This window comes from Mus caroli, chromosome X (assembly GCF_900094665.2).
Source record: "Mus caroli chromosome X, CAROLI_EIJ_v1.1, whole genome shotgun sequence".
In the NCBI taxonomy this organism is placed as follows: domain Eukaryota; kingdom Metazoa; phylum Chordata; class Mammalia; order Rodentia; family Muridae; genus Mus; species Mus caroli.
Window position 1 is genome coordinate 74,910,671 of NC_034589.1, and position 17,882 is coordinate 74,928,552.

A 17,882-nucleotide genomic window follows, 5' to 3' on the forward strand; every position below is an offset into this window, starting at 1 on the left:
TATATTCATAGCAGCCTTATTTATAATAGCCAGAAGCTGGAAAGAACCCAGATGCCCCTCAACAGAGAAATGGATACAGAAAATGTGGTACATTTACACAATGGAGTACTACTCGGCTATTAAAAACAATGAATTTATGAAAGTCCTAGTCAAATGGATGGATCTAGAGGGTATCGTCCTGAGTGAGGTAACCCAATCACAAAAGAATTCACATGATATGCACTCACTGATAAGTGGATATTAGCTCAGGAAATTACAGTATCCAAGATACAATTTGCAAAACACATGAAACTCAAGAAGAACAAAGAACACAGTGTGGACACCGCCCCTTCTTAGAATTGGAAACAAAACACCCATGGAAGGAGTTACAGAGACAAAGTTTGGAGCTGAGATGGAAGGAAGGACCATCCAGAGACTGCCCCACCCCAGGATCCATCCCATAAACAACCACCAAACTGAGACACTATTATATATGCCAGCAAAAGTTTGCTGACAGTACCCTGATATAGCTGTCTCTTGTGAGTCTATGCCAGTGCCTGGGAAATACAGAAATGGATGCTCACAGTCCATTATTGGATGAGTCACATGGCCCCCAATGGAGGAGGCAGAGAAAGTACCCAAGTTGCTGACGGAGTCTATAACCTTATAGGAGGAACAAAAATATGAACTAACCAGTACCCCCAGAGCTCATGTCTCTAGATGCACATGTAGCAGAAGATGGTCTAATCAGCCATCATTCAGAGGAGAAGCACTTGGTTTTGTGAAGATTATATGTTGCAGTAAAGGAGAATGTCAGGGCCAGGATGGGGGAGTGGGTGGGTTGGGGAACTGGGAAAGGGAGAGGTTATAGGGGACTTTAGGGATAGCATTTGAAATGTAAATGAAGAAAATATCTAAGAAAAAAAAAGTAAAGGAAATGAGTGACCAAAACTGTCTGTGACCCAGACAACAAATTTAATAGGAAACAAATTCAAACTAGTTGTTACACAGATGTTCAAAGAACTGTATAAAGATATTTAAAAAAAATAGAGAGGCCAATGAAGTATCAGATAGAAGACACCAATAAATATATTTTAAAAAGAACCAACAAGAAATTTTGGAGCTGTAGACTAAAACATATGAATAAATCGCTGAAGGACTCAAGAGTAAATTTGAATTTATAGATATAGAAATCATAAATTCACCAATAACTATTTTAACAAAACAAGTTTTGTTTAATCAATTAGGAGTGTTATTATTGATAATAAATCTTTAAAAGCTTGAATATACAGTACTCCAAAATATTTCAAATTGCCAAATATTATATAAAAAATTATCTAATATTAAGTACAAAGCATTTTATACTTCTGCTCCTATACACATATTGCATGAGTTTGATTTCTAAACTTAAGGAATATTATTTTCTGAATCTTTTAATTCATGGGAATCTAAGCACATGTAATTTCTCCTCAGAAGAATCATGCCAAAGAGACAAAGACATTTACTTTTTACCTATATTTTAAATTTATTTTATGTATATGGGTATTCTATCTGCATGTACACCTATGTGCCAGAAAAGGACATCAGATGCCATTATAGATGGTTGTGAGCCACCATGTGGTTGCTGACAATTGAACTCAGGACACTGGGAAGAGTAGACTGTACTTTTAACCACTGAAACATCTCTATAGCTCCCACTTACTTTTCTTAAATAAAGATAGTGAACTGCAATAGAGTAACATTAAAACAATAACTTACTGAAAATCTCCACCACTTGGAAAGGGGTTTTTCACATTCACAGTGACTTCTTTCCATTGATAACATGGAGCTTTACATTTTATGACATCCTAAAGTAAAAGAGAAAAAAAGAGTCACAATATAATAATGTCAGAATCCAGAATATATTTCATTATAAAGTAAAACCTCAAAAACTTTTTGTCCATTTGACTATTATAATAATAAATTTATTTCTTTTAAAAATATTTTACTATTAAAATTCAAATAGAAGGCAATGTATCTTATCTACAGTAATATAATAATAATTGAAATATGTTTGAATATCTCTTAAATTAATCTCCTTCCAACTAAATTAATGAATGAGCAGGTAATGATTTCATGAGTAATCAGATATAATCTATATCACTGATAATAAACTATATACAAATCATATATTTATCTATCATTATGATATATGTGTGTATATATATACATACATATATATGTGTGTATATATATTTATATATACACACACACATATGTGTGTGTGTGGTGAATGTATTTGTGTATTTGCAAACTGTGAATGTTCATACTATGGTGGTTTTAATGACAAGCTTATAATAAAAACACACATATAAAATAAAAATTCTGTATTCAAACATTCTAGAAATTTTCCTGATATAAGTTATAAGCTTTGTTCTTGTCTTAAACATTATCTTCATTATTATGTAATTTCATTCCCATTGACCCAAGTGAGAGTAAGATGTAGTCAGAGCTACGTAGCATTCAGGCATTCAGTTTTCAGAATTACTCACAAGTAGAGAGGTTAATAATAGGACAAAATCATTAAGAACACATGCTCCACTATGTTCATAGCAGCCTTATTTATAATAGCCAGAATTTTCCAGCTGGAAAGAACCCAGATGTCCCTCAACAGAACAAAGGATACAGAAAATGTGGTATATTTACACAATGGAGTACTACTTAGCAATTAAAAAAACAATGGATTTATGAAATTCTAGGAAAAATGGATGTATCTGGAGGATATCATCCTGAGTGAGGTAACCCAATCACAAAAGATGTCATTAGATATGCTCTCACTGATCAGCCCAGAAATATAGACGACACAAGATACAATTTGCAAAACACAAAAAAATCAAGAAGAGGGAAGACCAGTGGGTGGATACTTCATTCCTCCTTAGAATTGGGAACAAAATACCCATGAAAGGAGTTACAGAGACAAAGTTTAGAGCTAAGACCAAGGGAAGGACTATCCAAAGAGTATCCCACCTGGGGATCTATCCCATAATCAGCCACCAAACCCAGACACTATTGCATATGCCAGAATGATTTGTCTGAAGGGACCCTGTTACAGCTGTCTCATATGAGGCTATGCCAGTGTCTGGCAAATACAGAAGTGGATGCTCACAGTCATCTATTGGATGGAACACGGGGCCCCTAATGGAGAAGCTAGATAAAGTACCCAAGCAGCTGAAGGGGTCTGCAACCCTATAGGTGGAAAAACAATATGAACTAACCAGTACCCCCAGAGCTCATATCTCCAGCTGCATTTGTAACAGAAGATGGCCTAGTCGGCCATCACTGGGAAGAGATGCCCCTTGGTATTGCAAACTTTATATGCCCCAGTACAGGGGAATGCCAGGGCCAAGAAGCGGGAGTGGGTGGGTAGGGAAGCAGGGCAGAGGGAGGGCGTAGGGAACTTTCGGGATAGCATTTGAAATGTATATAAAGAAAATATCTAAAAATAATTTTAAATATCTAATATTTATCTAAAAAAATAAATATAAAAAATGTAAAAAAAATGATAGGATAAAATCAACTATGTCACTGAACTTCATGTAATACATTGTTTCAGAGAATGTATGTGAGAGAGTTAGGAGATGTTAAATACTCATTGCAAAAAAAAAAAAAAAAAAAAAAAAAAAACTGTAAGACCAAAACATATCACAGTAAGAAATAACTACTTCCTGCTTGGGACATCACTGCCTAGTAAGTCAGTCTGTCCTTGTGAACATCTTGATGCCCTCTTCTCATATTTACCTACCATTTAATAGTCCTAGAGGCATTCTTTACACTTTATAATCTAGTCCAATATTACACACTCCAATATTTTGTTTTCATTTTTAAAATATACACTGAATGCTGGCAAATTTGCTTTACTTTACCATACACATATCCATACTAGTAAATAATATTTTTGAACTTAATCTATTAAAATTCTGTGGGAATTTCATATCCTACAACTGATCACACACATTTTCCAGTCCTTCAATGTCCACCCACCCTTGTGACTGCCCCCAAAAAATCAAAATAATTTCATTTAAAAGTCCAGTTTGCATTATCTATGTACTCACTGGAACATGGTCAAACTCTCAGTAGTGTGCTCATTAAAGAAAACTGAATTATTCACCTCCTCCATGTTAGCCAAAATCCATTAAATATATTTATAAAAGTCTACCAATGTATTATTGCCCCATCTTTTAAGAAATGAGCATGTAAAATTTAGTCAAGAACACCATCATTCTTCAAGAAATGTAGAATTAGCCTGAACTTTATAATGGATTGGCTCTATAGAATGCTCCAGATATACTGATGAACAACCAATTTGACAGATGATTGAGCATGTAAAGGTATTTGCTGCCAACACTTTTAACAGGTCTTTAATCTTCAAGATCAACCTAGGAGAGAACTGCCTTATTGCAAGTTGCTTTTGACCTTCATCGTGTTGTGGAATGGGTGTGCTCTAATTTTTCATTTTTTAAAGCTAAATTTTAATGATGGTTCTGTAATGCTTTAACCTCCCTTGTAGCCTACCACCCACCAGAGGTGGTGGAAAAGAAAGGATACAGGGGTCGGGGGAAGTGGACCTGTTTAGAAAGGTTCTTTGGAACAACTCCCTTCTGTGTAGTCTAGAATCAGCAGTTCATTTTACAGGTTAGCGAGCAGAAGCAGCATTATCCACTAGCAAACACCTCATGGATACACCTGCAGTTCAGTAGAATCAGGTTAGCAATAGGGGTGACATGACCTAGCAGAGACAGCCAGGCCTCAGCTGGACTTAGCAGGAGGGACCTGGGGAGAAATGAGAAGTTCTCAGCTGTGCCTCTCTCAGGGAATAGAAGATCAGCGAAGACTGGAGACCCACAAACAATACACAGCTAGCTGTACCAGCAACACAAACTGTCTCCATCACTCCCTAGATTTCTATTTATACTCTCCAAACATCACTTGTCCTCCACATGCCTTTCTCTCAGCACTGGACTTGCCACAGCATCGTTTTGCCTCAGCATGCATCTTGTCTCAGCATGGACATACAATCATCCAGAGTCCATGGAAGCAGCAAGAAACTGAGTATACCACCAGAAGTTTTGGGGTTTTTTTGTTTGTTTGTTTTGTTTTTTTAGTGCATTTCTCTCTATGGAGTCCTGACAAATGCAACTCAACTATGCAATATAAAGCGGAATAATGCATATGAGCTGTTAGCAAAGAGTCCATTACTTGTTTCTTGTGCTTGCTTTAGCAGGACATCTGCTTCAATGAAACATGCCTTCACGAATTTGCATTAGTCTCTCACACCTGTGTCCACTTTAATGAAGCATTCCTTCACATCCTTGCCCCAGCAAAACACCATCCAACTGACTTTCCAAAGAACCCTTAAGTTTCCACTTCACTGTGCAAACATTGATATGCATGTATTCACATGTCTGGGTGCATTCACACATTACCACACACACTAAATAAATATTAAAATACATATTAAAAGTTGATAAGTATCTACAGCAGAAAAAAATATTTGTTGAATCAACTGTCAACCTTCAGTGCCCTCACCACAAAATCTTAAATTACAAGGTATTATGGCAAAGAGATAACCTAAATGACTAAGAGCAGAACATAAACAAAACAGGAAAGTTTTATCATAGTGTGACACTGCAGTGGTTTGGGGACAGGAACAAAAGGATACAAAACAAGTACAGCTCACTTACAATTGCTTTAAAATTTCGTATTTCTCCCTTTAGAGCAAAGGCCAATGTACTGCCTCCTATTCCACACTTAGGTCTTGAAATTAATAATAGTGTAGCTTCAGCAGGATGGAGAAAGCGACTTAAAAATTTCACAACAAGCACAATGTGATTTCTGTTTAATAAAATATAAAAGAAGAATCATTTTATTGAAGTAAAGGACACATATTAGGTACAGATCAGATTTAGTACGTATGCCCTGGACTGTATTCATTTTTACCGCAAATTAAACATTGAAGCACAAAGTCATTTGTATAATCTAAATTTAACCATCAAGTATATGTATAACACATCTTACATTGGATTTTTTAGTGGAGAACAATATGAAACCATGCACATTTTGTATGAATTTGTGTAAATTAGAATTAATTAAATACATGCATAAAATTAGGTATTTTCTTTAAAATACTATTTATTTAACGTATATGAGTATACTGTAGCTGTCTTCAGACACACCAGAAGAGGGCATGGGATCCCATTACACATGGTTGTGAGTCATCATGTGGTTGCTGGGCATTAAACTGAGGACTTCTGAAAGAGTAGTCAATGCTCTTAACAACTGAGCTATCTCTCCAGACCCAAATTACCTTATTTATATTGTTAATTAAAGAGAAACTATAGGACCATGAATATTCAATTTCTCAGAGAAAGTTTTTCATTATGTACAAATCAGTTTAGAGAAAATAAACTAACATATTTAATAATTATTATAGATATTAAATGTCTAGGTTTTGCAAGTTTAATAATTTTTAAATACTTACTTTGGAGCAATTGTTACAACATTCCCTGTCTGTGCAAGACAGAAGTTATTAGCATCTCTTCCAACAATTGTAGCAGTATACACTAAATTCTTCAAGCTTGGGTTTTTCAATAATATCTATGTAGATGGAAAAGATGTTACATAGAAGATTAAATCCTACACAAACATACCATTTCTTAGTTTTAACCCAGAAAGACAGACATTCTACACATGAACATCTTCAACTTAATGTACACTATTAACTAAAAGGTATAAGACAGTATTTGAATTTGCAAGTGTATAGGACAGGGCCTTGTTATATAGACCAAGATGATCTGGAACTCAATCCCTTCCACTTTCAGCCTCCCAAGATATAAAATGATAGGCATGAGTTACCATGCCAACTACAGACCTGGTATTTAATACTAGTACCTCTATCTTTATGAATAAAAATAAATTAAAGAAAGTCTTCCAATAATTGTCATGATGATTCAAAGTCACCTGGTAGATAAAGACCAAGACTAGCAATGTAGATTTAATTTTTAATATAGGAGTAAAATTTTGGGAAGATTTAAGCATAAATAGTAAAATTTGGTTTCCATAAAAACATAATCTGTCAGATCAATAGAGAAAGTTTCCCAAGGAATATATGTTTGAAGACATATCCAGAATATAAATGATTATTTCCTGGTCTGAAAGGAGTTTCATTGTGTACTGCCTGAAGTAGAAACATGGAAAGTATGAAGAAAAACAATGGAGGAGAAGAAAGAAAAGGAAGAGGAGGAGAAAGAAGATAGAACAAGAGAAAAAAGAAGAGGAGGAAGAAAGAGACAGAAAAAGCAGAAGAAAAGGAAGAAGGAAAAGAGGAGGAAAAGGATGAGAAGAGAGAGAGAAAAGGAGAAAGAAGACTTCTATTTTATTATTACAGGGAATATTTCTTGAAAATGGTACAATAAAGTTAAAGTATATGCAAACATGATGGAAATTCACAAAAATAATACTGAAACAGAGTAAGGAGATGGAGGTCTGGAAGAGAAGACATCACAAAACTTTCAAATGCTAACCTTCCAGTAGGCAGTCCTGAAACCACTTGTCACAGTATAATAAAAAAGGAACCAGAAAAATAGTTGTATGGCTTATAAGTTTTAGGTAAAAGATAAAATTACTACAAAGCTAAAAAGAAAATTGGTGACAATGAATGCAATTAACCATTCAGGATTGGCCTAGAGCTAAGATATCTAAACAGAGGGCTTGATCTGCCAGGAGAATTTGATGAGGGCTTGATCTGCCAGGAGAATTTGATGAAAACTCAGTTAGCAAATTCATATTCTAAACATCCAGCTTGAGATTTGGCCAGCACAGTACCATCTTCATCTGACTACAAAGACAAACCACAAATAATAAAATAGAGTTAATTACTTCTTCTTTGATTGGTCTGAAGAAGACAAGAACTGCAAGGGGGCAGTTGTTTTTTCATCAGAGCTCATGTCTTCTTGGGAAGAACATAATTTTTGTTCTCACTTCATTAAAAGGAATAAGCTGCCTCCTTGTTTTCCAGCTATCATAGTCAGAGTTGCTATGAAGGTTGCAGGAGAAGAAAAGGCATCAACAGTCTTACCTACTTGTGCATCCTATGATCTGCAATACAAACGTTCCAGGAAAGATTGAATGCAGAAATATTTGGCTGCACAAGGTGCTCAGAATAAGTGATGGATGACAATACAGCCCTAACAAGACAGTAATATCACTCTAATCTCAGAGAAGTTTGAGGATGAAGGGATATTTTTAAAAAGGTATAAAAGCTTGGAAGAACTGTGAAATGCCATATTCTGGGCAACACAGCCATTGTGATCATGAACTGGTAGCAGCTGCCCTATATTGAGTCTGCAACAAGAGCAGAGGGAAGACTCGAGTAGCCCTACTTCTTACTACTGGATTGTTTGCTACTAATAGATTCAAGGAAAAGGGAATCATTTTCTTTAGTTGTGTATGCACTGGTGACTCCACGAGGTTCCAAGGGATAGGTGTAATCCCATGGGCCCAAGGATGTTCCCAGTTAAACTAAATTGGTCACAAAACTAAAGCATAAGTTGCCAATCAATGGAGGACTGATGAGGAAGACAGAAGGTTGAGAGGGTTGGAGATGGATAAAAGAGAGAGTAGGAAAAAGATTAATCAGGATATCAGAATGTATGATACACATGTGTAAATTGTCAAAATAGTTAGTAATGTGTATTAGAAACAAACATGTACTAGCAGAATAATACTCTGGGAAATTAGAGTTATTGTTCATGTCCTGGTCTGTTTTCCTTGATTTCTCACAATGTATTTAATTCATTACTTTGATTTCATTGCAAGCCTACAGAACATATCCTCTGGTGTCCATTTTATCTTCTGCACAGTTTTGATAGGAGAAGCAACTCTAGTCTTTGGCAATTTTACCCAAGTATCAGAATGATATTTCAAGTTCTACAGCAACAGAACAAGTATATTAGGAATAAAGAAGGGTATATTCTCCCTGATTGAATGCTAGTTCAGCTCCTTTGAGCTTAGGTTTACCTCAGTCTCATCTTTTCGAACATGTACTCAAAAACACAATTTTAGGAAGATTCTGCCTAACTCATTTTATCCAGAACATTCCACATTTGAAATCTAATCAACATTGAATAGGCTCCTTATCTTATACTCTTCCCCAGAAGATTTCTTATTCTCTTCCCCGCATGAATGCTATTAAGATGAGTTAGCCAGAATATTCCTTTAATCCCAATGACTCCTCTAGTAACTCTTCATTCATTGGTCATGCTCTATCTCCTTGGGTACAATTTCTTATTTTTTTATGTTCATTCTCAATAACCTTCAATGACAATCCTATACAATTCTAGATCATCATTTTAAACAGGTCTTGAATAGGTCTGCCTCATCATTTCAAGCAAGTTTCATGAATACTTTTCTTTAATTACATGCAAGGAAGTTGTGGAAAGTACAGATGTAGAATGGGAAGATTTAGTTTAAAATATTATTGGACAATGGTTACTCCCAAGGAAAAATTCAGGTATATGAAGAGTGAAATGACAGTAGCATGTATGGTTCCAACAAAGAATATGGTAAAGAACTGGAGAAAAAGAAAATTAACTATTTTCTTAGTTCAATAAAAATGACAACTAACAGAATAAGTGTATTAATGCAAATGAATTACTTTCTTTTGTTTTCACCAAGGACTTAGGAACTATTATTATTTAACAACATACAGATATCATTAATAACTTAACAAATTTCGGTGTAGTGTTTTACAATGTAAATATTGGGAACTGTATTGTTTTCTAGTTCTGGAAATTCCACACCTCTCCCTGACATCTTAATGGTGACAAGCATATTCAGTATTTCACAAGAAATAGATGACACAAAGGTATTCAACTAATTTGTCACCATGCTGTTCTTTTCAATTTTATGATCAGTTTCTTTAAAAACAAAGTTCAATTACATGTAAATAATCACAGTAAATTACTGCAATCTGTTTTTATCTGTTTTTACTGCTTTGAATATCTATGATTTTCTGACACATAAACAGAAACTTCTGTTTCAATTTCTAAAATCCATTTAAGACTTTTTCTAATTTGGGACTGTAACAGATTGATGAGGATTGCATTAGATAACTTTAGTATTATCATTTAAGGTATTAGCTCATACAGAGGATAGCTAAAATTCTCAGTAATTTCAAATTTTCTTATTTTTCAAATGGAAATCTATATATAAGCTCTATATAGCACCGATATTTAATTATCATTTTCTTAAAAGTATCTAATATTTGTACAAACAAAAACTTGCACCTTGATATCTTATCTATAATTTATAAAGATTATATATATATATATATAAAATTATGTTTTCACGTGAATGGACTTTAATTTTTAACATTAATTAATGTTTATTTAACCATTAGCTAATATTGTACTCATAGTTCAGCTGACTGGATGACTACTTACCTAAAGTATTTAAATACCTGAGTTCTAGCCCTTCCTTCACAAACATAATGAAAAAGGAAATCATTGAAATTATTATAGAATTAACCTATTCCTTAATCCTCAAAGTCCTATGCTTGACAAAAACATGCTCAATCACTTAGCATCTTCTTAGTACATATTCATAACTTTTGCTAAGAGACAAGGGTTGGTTAGATGATCAAAAAGTAAAGATATCTGCAGCCAAGCCTGCAAAATTGAGTTTCATCTCTGGGAACCGTACAACAGAAATAGTTGACCAAAACACACAGTTGTTTCCTGACTTCCAAACACACATTAGGGTACACACATGTGTACACACATATGAATATGTACACACACATATAAGCATAACCACAGGGAAAGTGAGAATAATAAGAGGAAACAAGAAGTATAAAGAGATAAAAATATGACATGCAAAAAATTGAAGCACAGAAAATTGTTGAGACTGTTGCTCCTGAATTTAAACAAAATACTTCTAATCTATGATGTTTTAGTTTCTAGGCAAAAATCTCCAGTGCAATGATAGTTACTAGCTAATGTCCTCGACTAACATAACATTTAGAGAATTACTAAAATTAACATTCCTAAGAAAACTCTTTTCATATTTATTTTGCTGTGACAAAGAATTTTTAAAAATGCAATTAAACAAGAGGTAGTGTTCCAATTCTTTCTAATGAAAATTGAATTTTAAAAAATGCATTTAAACAAGGGGTGATGTTCCAATTCTTTTTCATGAAAATTGGAAGAAGGCCTTTTTTTTATATTTTCTAAACTGAACAATATATATTTTGATAAAGAAAACTTGAAATTTTCTAATAATCAACTAAATACATAGAAACCACCATTCAAATCAAGAGCCTATACTCTTGTATAGTAATGGTTAAAGATACTAAGATTAAAATAAACAACACAAGGTCATATCTTTGAAGATAAATTCTAGAAGACTAGAAAGTATAATATTCAATTATACCCCCCAAATAAGTATAAAAAGGAATACATAAAATTGGCTGAGAAAGAGCAAATATTAATCCTTTCAAGGTGGCAAACTAACTTGCACATGGAAGAATATTGTTCTTTGTAAATCACAAAAGAGAAAGGAACCATTTTTATAGAAAATGATCATTATTAAGCAAAAATTATGCACTTCATACTCTTTTATTAGAACAAACTTACTCAACATTAGTAAAATTATATCACTCAGGCATTTGCTGTTATTTTTTTAAAAAAAGAATCAAACATCTAAAACACTCTTAAATATTTCACTACATGTTAGCTTTGGCTCCAAAGATGCTCTTACCTGTCCCACCACAACATCATATAGAGTACAAGAGAATGGTACCACTTTTTTGGGGAGGTATGTAGGGAGCCTCTCATACAAGTAAACACAGAGCATTAGCATCAGCACTGGGTTTGGATCACAGATGTCGATGGCCTAGGTTCACAAGAGAAAGAAATAAGTTGTAGGGTGTATAGATAAAACACAGGGAGTAAATGAAGTATAATAGTTGCTAACTTACTTCAAAAAACTCATAAGTGTTTCTAATGAACAATGGAATGGAAATATAGGTATAAAACCAGAATAATATTCTTAATTTGAAGCTCCTGACATATTAAAGGATGAGTTGGACAGAATCAGAATGCTGACCTCATAGTTTTAAAGACTACATAAAAAAAAAAAAAAAAAAAAGATCCAGAGGTGAGAAGAACATCTTATTTAAATATGGCAATCCATATGGATAAAGTAACATCTTTGGTTTAAAATAATGAATAATATAGTAAAAGAAATATGGGCAGATCTGAGTGGCATGTGCATTCATTCCCCTGAGCGCCACTGTGTAGATCTGGCCTTGACCTTAATCTGAAGGAGCCTTGAGGGATACTGAGAGCATCCTGTCTCTCTGTGGAAATTGGGGGAGGACAATACTGGGAACCTTGCCCACACTCATCCTAGTTGGATCTGCAGAACCCAGATGGGTATGAATGGGGCACAGCCTGCATAGTAGGTTCTACAGGCAGCACAGATTGCCATGTGTGTCTACTTGAGGCACAGCAGAGTAGGGAACCCTGACATCCAATGTCTGGCCCACAGCCTCGCTCATCTTCCGCAGAAGTCCTGCTGCCATTAGAATCATCTACGCAACACCAGGGAAAACCAGATGCATAAAGAACAGTGTGAGAACACAATCAACAAGACCCAGGGCAATATAACACCACCAGAGCCCAGCTATGCTGCCACAACAAACCCTGTATATCCTAATGAAACTGAAGCATAAGAAGAAGAGGATCTTAAATCTAATCTTATAAAGATGGTGGTATCCTTTAAGAAGGCATGAATAAATCCCTTAAGAAAATACAGGAAAATACATGTCCAGGATTTGAAAAGGTAAATAGTAGCAATAAAGAAAACAGAAACTGAGGCAATCCTAGGGATGGAAAACCTAGGAAAGAGACTGGGAAATACAGACCTAAGTACTACCAATAGAATACAGGAGATGGAAGAGAGAATCTTAGGTATAAAAGATATGATAGAAGAAATCAATATATCAGTCAAAGAATATATAAAAATTTCGTGAAACAAAACATCCAGGAAGTTTGGGACACTATGAAACCTATCAAACCTAAGAATAATAACAATAGAAAAAGAAGAAATAGAAGAATTAGAATAAGAATTAGAATTAGAAAAAGAAGAGGAGGAGGAGGAGGTGGAGGAGAAAGAGGAAGATTATTATTATTATTATTATTATTATTATTATATTGCCAGATCAAAGGCCCAGAAAATATCTTCACAAAATTATAGAAGAAAAGTTCGCTAATCTAAAAAAGAGATTCCTATAATAGTACAAGAAACTAAGGGAACATCAATGAAATTGGAGTAGAAAAGAAAATCCACTGTCCCCATTATAATCAACACAATAAATATAAAGAGCAAATGTAGAATTTAAAAACAGCAAGTAACTTATAAGGCAAGTAACTTATAAGGCAAACCTATAGAGTCTGATCTGAGACTCTAAAAGCAAGAAGTGCCTGGGCAGAGGTCTTGCAGATCCTAAAAGAATAAAGACGTCAGTCTAGACTACAATACCCAGCAGATGTTGGAAGTATAAAGAAGCAAAAACCAAACAAATTAACTATTGAGTTCAAGAGCTACATTGTGAAACTGTGGAGGTTCTGGAGGACAGATTAGGTAATAATAGTTGGCAATTTACTTTATCCACAGGATCAAAAGCAAATGTAGTGATAGAATAATTTCATGGTTGTTTATACTTGTTACAAATAAAATTCCAAAATTACAAGAGATAATAAACAGAGTTAAGACATAAGTGAAAGCAAAAAAGTAGAATCTGGAAGAGAATAAGGAAGGATTCCATTAAATGTTCTGAAAATACAGATAGAGTAGTATGAAAGGGTATTAATAACAAAGTTATATTGGAATTTTTAAGAAATAGAGACCCATATATAATAACATAGTCATTGTCAGTATACATGGTCCTCTCTGTGCATGGACTGAAATTGAAATGTAGATCTTCTGGGATTCAGTCCAAATTCATGTTAGAAAATAAAAATGATATAGACACAATGCAGAATGGTCAAGTAACTCCAGGGTTTAATTACATAGGATCAAAATGTGGCATAGTATAAACACCAACATTAATTTATTACTGGCTTGACTGGTTGGACTTGACAACACCATTTTAAAATCTGCTTTTTAACTTGGTAAGTCAGCGTTTATACAAAATTATACACTGAAATTAGGTTAAAAAAAGCATAGTTGCTATAAATTCCCTTGTTCACCATTATTATTGACAATTATTCCACATTTTTATCTATCAGACACTTAATTTTTTAAAATTATTTTATCTATGCAAGAAAATTAACATACTGATTAAACATACCTGAAAAAAAATCATAAAAGGAGCAAATTAAAATGGATAATCAACTAAATTCTCTAAGAACCAACATTTCTTGTGAATCCCAATCACACTCTCAAGAACTAGCTTAAGTACCATGTATTCCATATAGCTTTTCCTGGGTTCTTTACCAGAATATCTTTTTGTCTCCTTGTGTCAAATTCTACAGTTTTCTATGTCTACTATGGTATTCAACCACATATCTTGTGTAAGCATCTTGGTACATACTTGGTTCCATCTTTGAAAATATAAGTATGATTTGTCCATTTCTGTACCATTGGAAGGGTCTAGCTGGAGTTATTCATGGATAATGTTTAATAATTTGTTGTACTGTTAGAAACTATAAAAAATGTGTAGTTAACATTTTCACATATTATGATTTATAGTGAAAATGTTACCATCATAAAACATTTCTCTGACCTAAATATTTAGTTTCAACTTTATCTCTATCAATAAAAATAAATATCTTTATCACACCTGGTATAAAATGGCATTGATATCCAAACAATTTAACACAAAAACTATAAGAAATTGTGAACTTAATTTCTCAAGGAATAATACATGTTGGAGCAATATCATTAATCTTTCTAGATCAGGAAATGGAAAATTCACTGATAAGTGGACATTAGCCCAAAAACTTAGGATACCCAAGATATAAGATACAATTTGCAAAACATATGAAACTCAAGAACAAAAACCAAAGTGTGGACACTTTGTCCCTTCTTAGAATTGGGAACAAAACACCCATGGAAGGAGTTACAGAGGCAAAGTTTGGAGCTGAGACGAAAGGATGGGTCATCTAGAGACTGCCATATCTGGGGATCCATCCCATAATCAGCCTCCAGACGCTGACACCATTGCATACACTAGCAAGATTTTGCTGAAAGGACCCAGATATAGCTGTCTCTTGTAAGAATATGCTGGGGCCTAGCAAACACAGAAGTGGATGCTCACAGTCAGCTATTGGATGGATCACAGGGCCCCCAATGGAGGAGCTAGATAAAGTACCCAAGGAACTAAAGGGAACTGCAACCCTATAGGTGGAACAACATTATGAGCCAACCAGTACCCACTGAGCTCGTGTCTATAGCTGCATATGTATCAGAAGATGGCCTAGTTGGCCATCAGAGGAAAGAGAGGCCCATTGGACACGCAAACTTTATATGCCCCAGTACAGGGGAACGCTAGGGCCAAAAAAATGGGAATGGGTGGGTAGGGGAGTGGGGGGGAGGGTATGGGGGACTTTTGGGATAGCATTGGAAATGTAAATGAGGAAAATACCTAAGTAAAAATATAAATTAAATAAAATTGTAACAGGTAGGATGAACAAAAAAGCAATGGAAAATTCCGAGTTGGTTATAATGACTCTTCTCCTCTGAATGCTCAAGAGTTTTAGCAAACCACCTAATTTCTCCAGCAGCAGAATACTAATTTAATTGCTAAATACTACTTTAATATTAAATGTTAAAATATTAACCAATCTCATTAGAGTATAGGCTTTCATTTCTATAATATAATATGGTAATTCCCTAATTTAATTTTGCTATTATATTAAAATTTACAATCTATATCTATGCTTATGTCTCTAATACAAAACTTCAAAAAGGCAAACATATCTACAGAACAAAACTTATAGTTGGTATTTTGTTCCCATTTTCTCTCTAGTTGGTTCACTCTATTTCCTCTAAATAACAACACAAACTGATGGCTCTTTTTTACTAGTCCAAATCCAAATTAATCAACTAAGACATCTGAAATTTACAATATGTTAGGTAGAATAGTTTTGATCACAGTGATTTCTTCCTTCATCTCACTTTTGCAACATTTTAGCCTATATAATGTATATATATATATATATATATATATATATATATATATATGTGTGTGTGTGTGTGTGTGTGTGTGTGTATATATATATACATACATATATACACACATATATATACATATACAAGTATACATATAGACATGTATAAATATATACATATATATTGATATTTAACTACATATGACTATTATTTGGTAATACAAATATATTCTAATGATTTAAGTAATCTACATACTGATTAAGTAACAAATTGTGTAGTCTATCTTCTATTACCTACATGTAACAGAGGGTATATAACATACTAAGAACATTATTGTCAGTGAAAAATTGGTAGGAAATGCCACATAGAAACATTACTTATAGGTCAGTGTGTGTGTGTGTGTGTGTGTGTGTGTGTGTGTGTATAAAACTTTATTCCAAACAATTATTTTCATTTCCTGATTTCAAAGTGATTACAAAACAGCACAATTATATATAATATCAAACAATATATATATTTTTAAATAGCCAGAACATTAAGATCCATAGATCAACTCAGAAAACATGTTTCAACCTAGATTTAAAATGAATAAGCAAAGGGATATTATAAATGAGCAAATTAAAGAAATAAAAAACAGATATGAAGGTACTGACCTGTATGTTTAAATCAAATCCAATTTCACGAAGACTATTTATAATAATCAAACAATTGTGCAAATATTGTTCTGGGCGCTTTGGTCGTGTGTACATATTTATAAAATAAGTCTCAATCTAGAAGTTAAAACAAGGAGAGCTTTAATTAATGGAATAAAACCAGATAAATCTACTTTTTTTTTGTAGTACAACAAAGGATAATTTGGATCTTAGCATCTGAAACAGAATATTGTAGTCAACAGTTAAGTATAAACAAAAAGTTAAAGCTGAGTAGTAACATTCATATTTTGAGTCACAATTAAGGCATTTAAGAGGGCAGTTTACAAGAAATAAACTTAAAATCTTAATAACTATTTTCATTCAGAAGACTACCATTGGACAATGAAGTAACTCTTACCAAAAATGGGCAGTATGCTGCCAGCTGTGTAGCAAACACAAGGCCATCAAGAAGGTCTGAGTCAAAATTCACTATCCATCTTCCAGGGGGCACATCTAAGAAAGACAAATATAACAATATTTCAAATTTCTTGAATTATAACTTATAGCAATTTGAAGAAAAAACAAAAGTATGCTTTTATTTTAAGAATATGATTTTTATGGAGGGAAACTTGAAGCAATCCCACTAAAATCAGGGACTAGGATTTTAAAAAAGGATGCACACTTTCTCCCTACCCATTGAATATAGTACTTGAAGTCCTAGCCATAGGAATTCAACAACAAAAGGACATCAAGGGGATACAAATTAGAAAGCAAGAAGGAAATATATCACTATTTGCTGACGATATAGTAGTACATATAAGTGACCCCCAAAATTCCACCAGAGAACTCCTAAACCTGGTAAACAGCTTGAGCGCAGTAGCTGGATATAAAATTAACTCAAATAAATCAATGGCCTTTCTGTACACAAAGGATAAATGGACTGAGAAAGAACTTAGGGAAACAATACCCTTCACATGAATCACAAATAATATAAAATACCTTGGGGTGACTCTAACTAAGGAAGTGAAAGATCTGTATGATAAGAACTTCAGCCGGGCG

The 17,882-nt window shown here is 33.8% G+C and overlaps 1 protein-coding gene across 1 annotated transcript in view; it reads right to left on the reverse strand.

Annotated features, from left to right (window-relative positions):
* Cfap47 (cilia and flagella associated protein 47) overlaps positions 1–17,882 on the reverse strand; it is a 238,201-nt gene that overhangs the window by 112,775 nt on the left and 107,544 nt on the right. Inside the window, exons 34-39 of the mRNA XM_021153316.2 lie at positions 17,242–17,336; positions 16,845–16,961; positions 11,773–11,907; positions 6,497–6,612; positions 5,700–5,850; positions 1,738–1,826 (exon numbers count right to left, since the gene is read on the reverse strand). Of these exons, the coding sequence (XP_021008975.2) occupies positions 1,738–1,826; positions 5,700–5,850; positions 6,497–6,612; positions 11,773–11,907; positions 16,845–16,961; positions 17,242–17,336 (703 nt within the window). The remainder of the gene's footprint in view (positions 1–1,737; positions 1,827–5,699; positions 5,851–6,496; positions 6,613–11,772; positions 11,908–16,844; positions 16,962–17,241; positions 17,337–17,882) is intronic.